General features: G+C 32.6%; 1 protein-coding gene across 1 annotated transcript; it reads left to right on the forward strand.

The window, feature by feature from the left end:
- Nucleotides 1-7,120, forward strand: LOC113102783 (SLA class II histocompatibility antigen, DQ haplotype D beta chain-like). Its single transcript, XM_026265861.1, has 5 exons — nucleotides 1-152; nucleotides 4,180-4,449; nucleotides 4,593-4,874; nucleotides 6,621-6,737; nucleotides 6,824-7,120. The coding sequence occupies exons 1-5, from the start codon at nucleotides 89-91 to the stop codon at nucleotides 6,847-6,849; spliced, it is 759 nt and encodes a 252-aa protein (XP_026121646.1). The 5' UTR covers nucleotides 1-88; the 3' UTR covers nucleotides 6,850-7,120.
- The last annotated feature ends 418 nt before the right edge of the window (nucleotides 7,121-7,538 follow it).

Genomic DNA, 7,538 nt, shown 5'->3' on the forward strand with positions numbered 1-7,538 from the left:
CACAAGCAGCGAAGCTTATGAATGCTTTCGTTATTCAGACTGATTACTAAACTCTCTCCTCGAACTGCACTTGAAGAACAACACAGAGATGAGGACACTCAGACTTGGACTGGTCTGGGTGGGCTTTGTTTTTTGTTGTGTCTCGTCTAAAGGTGAGTTTAGTTCTGTGATATTATATAAAAACAGGACTGACTTGTAGGGCCAGTCTGGCCATTTCATGGTGACTAACCATAGGATCAAATACATTTGAGCTGTTTCTTATGGTTTGTTAAATGCACATTCCTGTTTGAGCTTTCTAAAACCTCAATCCGAATAAGTAAAATGACAAATTGCTGATTTCTGGAATCTTCTGGACTGAAATAATTGGATTCTATGTTTACATCTTGATAACATCATGAGTGGACCTTAGAAAACTGTAAAGGATTAAAAAACAGAGGCAGTTCATTATGGAACGCCACAGCTGACTTAATTAGAAATAAATAAATATAAAGATAAACAAAGATATGTATTAAAATATATATATATATATATATATATATATATATATATATATATATATATATATATATATATAAGAAAAGTATAATAATCTAAAACATTTAATTTTAAGTTTCTTAACCTTTTTTATTTTTTCCACATTTATTTATTAACAGAGCTAGTCAAACACGCACGCCATACATTGTATCCTAAAACATGTTTAATATTACATTGTATCCTAAAACATGTTTAATATTTGTGACTGACACCAGTGAATGTGTGCAGCAGTACAGTGGAGATGTGTTCACTGTCAAATATCATTCAGAAAGCATTCATTTTGAAATTGTCAAAAAAAAAAATTATCAGAAACTCTTGTGATTTATTTCTTGTTTTTCAATTAATTCATAAGTCACAAAGTGTAGCCTAAATTATGTCAGTGATGTTTCTTATTTTAAAGATTCTAAGAATTTTTCTTTCCTGATATGCTGTCTAATAAAAGTTAAAATATTAATAATTAATAAAAATATATAATTCTTCTTTATGAAGAATTTAAAATCAACTTAATAAATAAATCCAGTGCTTCCCAAACCTGTGCTGTATCTTTTGTATGTGTCCCTTATCTAACACACCTGATCCCTCTCTCCAGCTGGTCAGTAGAGACTACAAGAATAAATGGGGTGTGTCTGATTCGGGAGGAATGCAAAAGGTGCAGGACAGGGGTCCTCCAGGACAGGTTTGGGAAGCACTGGACTAATGAATTTTCATCATAATCAGGGGTGTCGAACTCAATTCCTGGAGGGTCGCAGCCCAGCAGAGTTTAGCCCCAGTCCTGATAAACACATCTGATCCAGCTAATCAGGTCCTTCAGGCTCAATCGAAAACATGCTTTGTGTGTTTGATCTAAACTCTGGGGGGCTACGGCAGTTTCAACAGCCCTGGTCATAAGCAATATAACATAATGAATACCCTAGCTATTCTATAAAACAACATTTTCATAAAAAAAATGATACATTGAAAGTTCTAACCTGTAACGCGGGAAATGTAATTGTTTCTACTTAAAACCAATTTATTTTTAAGCCCTGATATTAGACATACATGAGATAATATATAATTGTTTGACTAAACGTTTAAAAATAATGAAAATGAAATGTTATAATTAAGGGAATTTGATATCTTGTCTTCTCAAGCAATAATTCCAAAAAGAAAGAGAAGCATCGGTCTTAATGCAAAACATATTCAAGACACTTATTTATGTTATTAGGAACACCAACATGAGGAAAACACAAACCGAAAGTAAAGCAAACCTCAGAGTTTCAGTAGCTGAAAGCACCGTGTTGTTCTCAGTGTTGTTCAGTCGGGACGTGTGTAGACTCACTCAGTCAGGTGTGTGCTCCTCTCTGCATTTACATTTAGTCTTTTATCAGGTGCTTTATCCAAAGCGTCTTACAGATGAGGACAATGGAAGCAATCAGAATCAACAAAAGAGCAATGAGAAGCAGCTTATTGCAGTAATAATTGTATTCAGTCATATTTGTGATTTGTGATTTTAAAAAAAATGTTTATGAAAATTTCATTTAATAGAATAGCTAGGGTATTCGTTATGTTTGTTACCTATATTTCTTATGACAAAAATCCATTAGCCAAGCCTTTTTATTATGAAGTTGATTTAAAATTCTTCAGAACTAATGTTAAGAAACAAAAAGTTAGAAAGAATTAAATTAGCCTGTAGTCTAAACTATAGGCTAAATTAATAAATTTTATTAGACTGCAGATCGAAAAAAATCATTCTTGATAATCTTTAAAACCATAGAGATCACTGACAAATTTTAAGACATACTTTCCTCGACTGCAGAAAAAAACGTAACCAGTTAATTTGCAGTGTCAACTTATGAATTAAATGAATAACAAGAAATAAATCACCACAGTTTTTTTCTTGTAATAATAAAAAAAAAATAGTTGACATGATTTTAGAATGAATGCTTGCTGAATGATATTTGACAGTGAACACATCTCCACTGTACAATCACTGGTGTCAGTCACAAATATTACAGTTTTTCTCAGTCACTTTGGTGCATTTCTCAAATCAGAAATGAAATTCTCAAAACTACTTCTAAAACCTCCACATCATGGAGTCATTTATACACATCATAAAACCAGTTTCTCATTCTTTTGAACAAGTTGCGATTGCTTTTGTACATTCATGCAATTGATTACACACATTTATCTGAGGTTTCCTAAATTATCAGTTGCTAATGTCATGTCGCTCAAAACGTATTATATAGTTTTCTGTGCAATAGTCTTTACCCCCCAAAACATTGGGTCTTTAGTTCATCGTATGAGTCATTCAATGCAAAATGTTTAATCTAGTTGTCATAAACTGCTAAGCACACTTTTTATTTTTATTTTTACAAATTATTATTAGACTTTTTGGCAATTGTGCAAGTGAATCTTTACTAATGAAGAGAATGTAGATGATAAACCAATGATAAACCATTTCTCTGAAATAGCTCAAAGGTTCATCTCATGAATCTTTAGTTGGAAAGCGTATATACAGAGGACAACAAAAGGGTTACACATTCTGAAAATTGATTTATTTTCATCTTTGTGCCCATATTTATTTTTCCTTTTCTATATCACAATGACATTGTAAAGGTTTTTTTTATTATTGTAATTTTTTTGGTCAGCTCACTAGTAAAAGTGTAACTGGGAATTCAATCCAGTCTCTTTCAATCAATATCCCACATACAGTAATGTGTACATTTGTACTCTTGAAATGGATATGTGGCATACATAAGCATATGGCATACTGTTCAGTACAGTAGTTTACATCAGAACATCCCTCCAGAGTACACGGTTATATTGACAACATGACTTTCTTATCCATAAATTAAGACACTAGGACTTGTCATTCTGATGGCACTGATATGTTCATTGACACAGATATTTATTTTTGAGAGATGAACTAAGGATTTTGAGTAAGAGAGTGGCTTTTGCAGGTAATCCATGGTGTTTTAATATTTGTACGAGTTGTTTTGAGAAATGCACTTACTGTTTTGCAAATCTCAAGGATGATTCGAGAAATGTATCCAAGCGACTGAGAACAACTGTAAACATGTTTCAGGATACAAAGCTTTCCCATCTCCTCTGACTCCATTGCTATTCCTGAGGTAAAACACACCCTCCTCATTACACTACAGAGAAATTAATGTAGAAATACAGAAATGTATATATAAATGTAGTAATAAATAAATCTGGAAATATATACATGTGAAAATCAATACATTTATAAATAAATAAATGTAGAAATAAATAAATAAATGTACATAGAAATAAATACATGTAAAAATAAAATGAAAAATAAATAAATGTGTGGAAAAAAATAAAATTATCAATAATTATTTATTTTTGCTTTTTTACTTTTCTTTGTATATTTATTTATTTTCATTTAGTTCATGACCCATTTAACATTCATGGACCTTTCCAATCCACAAAAGGTTGTTTACAATGTTTTATTTTTTTTGTTTAAAGCACTATATAAATAAAGGTGATTGACAATGGAAGAAGATTCATTCGATTATTAATGTTCTTTTCCGTTTACTGAAAGGAACCAGGAATGGTCTTCTGTGTCATATTGAACCCTCAAGAGTGCATCTTAACTGGCACATGCTGACCTTTCTGTGAGTAACTCTCTGGTCCCTTCAGATGTTTATGTGTTCCAGGACATCGATGAATGTGAGTTTATCAGAGAGGATTTGTCTGACATGGTCTACACAGTGAAGCTGGTCTTCAACCAAAAGCTTCTGTGCAGCCATGACTCGAGGTTGGGGAAGTACGTTGGTTACGATGAGCTTGGGATCAGAAGTGCTGAGCATTTCAACAATCAGAGCTGGAAGATGAAACAGCGGAAGGAGGAGCTGGAAACAATATGCAGAGCTAATGCCAGACTTTATATCAAAAGTGAAAAGAGAAAGGGTAAGCAACCTCAACTCCTCACATGTTAGATGAGGTTATTGAGCCGGAGTATAAAAGATGCCTTTAGAGAGTCTGAATTGATTGAAGAGATGCATCAGTTAAATTTGATGGATTTCTTCTCATTTCTCTCGTCTTCTCACCAGTGCCCCCCGTTGTTACTGTCCGCTCCAATAGTAAAGCTTGTTACGGTCAGCTGACCACGCTGGAGTGCCATGCGTATGATTTCTACCCCCAGGCCATCAACATCACCTGGCTGCTGGACGGGTCAGAGGTCACTGGAGACGTGGTCTCTACTGAACTCAAGGATAACGGTGACTGGAGCTACCAGATGCACTCGTACCTGGAGCTGGTGCTGCACAGAGGAGTCCCAGTGAGCTGCAGAGTGGAGCACAGCGCTCTGGAGGAGCCCCTCGTCTGTCTGTGGGGTGAGACACACACACACACACACACACACACACTCATTAGATGACAGGTGTGTGTCTGTGGAGTGACACACACACACACACACACACTCATTAGATGACGGGTGTGTGTCTGTGGGGTGAGACACACACACACACACACACACTCATTAGATGATGGGTGTGTGTCTGTGGGGTGAGACACACACACACACACACACTCATTAGATGAGTGATGCAGTTACTGCTCATTAGTCAGATGATCATATGACTGTCAGTGCACATGTTACATCTGACTCCTGCAGAAGAACTGACCAGGGTTATTACTGATCAATAAAGCTATTAATTACATTTTTACAATAACTTTTTTTATTTATTTAAATAAAGCTGTAATAAATTAAAATATAAATAGTACATGAAAAACTTAAAACTAAAACGGTAATAAAAAATTTAATATTTATAAAAACTAACAAAAATGAGCCCCAAATCACCAAAAATAAAAATTACTGGACATAAAAAATTAAAAGCTAATTATTGAGCAAAACTAAAACTAATAATATTAAATAAATAAAATAAGTCTTGAAGTGAAGAGGCACTGTATCCGTGACTCAACAGATGGTGCATAACAGAGTGTCTAAAAAAGTGAAAATAATTAATAAAAGCTAATTAAAATTATGCATAAAAACTATAATAATAGTATATATAATAATATTAAAATAACTTTTTTTTGTAATACAGTAATGTGGTCTGTTGCCAAACATGACTAAAATATTAACTAAATTGAAATACAAAAATTAAAACTAGCTATTAATTATTATTAATAATAAGAATAAATACTAATGAAAATATGAATGAAAATAAAATAGCAAAAAAAAAAAAAATATATTATTGCATATTGCTGCATACTCAAAGTGCTTTATAATGATGTGGGGGTCTCTCCTCAGCCAGCAGCAGTGTACAGCATCCCCCTGGAGAGTAACTCAAATAATACACTAAAATGTAACTAAAATTAAAATAAAATATATTATATATAAAAAAAGTGTAATTTAAAATAATTAATAATGATATAAAATATGAAAAAATAATAATATAATACTATATTTAAACAATAATACTATATGAATAATATTAAAATGACACTTGAACTGTGCAGATATTTTGTTAATGACCCGCAAATGTGGTCTGGTGCTAAACAAAATTACAAAATTAACTAAAAATCAAACCAAAAATGTAAAATAGAAGCATAGATGCCATTAAAAAATATTAATAACTATAATAATATATAAATATTATTAAAATGACAGTGTAATTGACAAGGCATTTTGTCCACAACTGATAAATGTGGTCTGGCGCATAACAAAATTACCTACAAATTAAATGAAAAGAAAAATTAAGACTAATTAATATTAATTAAAAAAGCAAATAAATAATATTGGCAAATAAATATTATATAACACTGGAAATGAGGTACTCTGTCCATTACCTAACAAATGTGGTCCAGTCCAAAGTTTCACTTCCTCTTTTCTGTCAGCAAATACAAAGCCACTTCTTCTTCTGCTTCTGTATATGTTTGTGTTCATGAAATACTAGTTCTTCTGTCATCCTGCTGGAATTACTGAAGAAGTTTCCAGCTTGTGAAATGCATGGAGTCATGATACCCGGGTGTTTTTCTTGCGCTGTTGCTGTATTGATGTGCATGTACTGTTAAACATGTTGTGTGTATCTTTGTCACTGGTTCACTGTCTTTCTCTCATCTTTTCTCACGCTCAGACTCGACGTCTCTCGATACCAGAATCATAAAGTTAGCTGTGGGTTGCTCTTTTTTCTTTATCGGCCTTGTTGTGGCTCTTTCTGCTGCATACTGGCACTACAAGAAACTGCACAGAGGTAAACCTCGACTACTATTGGTCCGAAAATAATAATACAACCATGATAATGCAGGAATGTGTAAACTCTTTTCTTGTTTTTCCCAGGGTTTACCTCTCTTGCCCTCCATTGAGAGCTGGGTTGAACCACTGAACATCCACTCTGTGTGTGTGTGTGTGTGTGTGTGTGTATTTAAATCTTTTATTTCCATATTATTGCTCATTTTAATAAAGACTTAATGGCTTAACTTAGCTGTGCATGATTGCCTCTGGCTCTTTACATATCAAAACCACAGCTCTAAACAAAACATAGGGACAGACAGAAATAATATACAAAATATATGCCTCAAAATTTCAACAAGCTCTTTGTGTTAAAGCTAACGAGTTATATTTCAGATAAAAGGAGGTACAGAAATCGCATACAAAATAAATAATTTAATAATATAACTTAAATTATTGCAAATTTAACTATTTTATATTTAATATTTTGACAAACTGTTTTGAAGTTCATTTAAAAATTATTGTAAAAAAGATTAATAAATTCTACATAAAATTTTAAAATTTAAAATATAACTATTTTATATAAATGTAAAGTTTGCAGTGTATTTCAACTGCTTACACACCTTTTTTTGCCTTCTTTGCCATAAAATGAATTCCTGATAGATTTTTGAGTGTTACACAGAGAACGGTGTGAATGTGTTGTGTTTTGCAAAAAGTGTTTTATTAAACAGTCCAAACCAGAATTAGTGTATGGTTTTGCAAATTTGGTTTGTAAACAGTTATAAAACAACTACTACTATAAATTTAATTCTTTTTAAATTGA

This window comes from Carassius auratus, unplaced genomic scaffold (assembly GCF_003368295.1).
Source record: "Carassius auratus strain Wakin unplaced genomic scaffold, ASM336829v1 scaf_tig00217765, whole genome shotgun sequence".
NCBI lineage: Eukaryota > Metazoa > Chordata > Actinopteri > Cypriniformes > Cyprinidae > Carassius > Carassius auratus.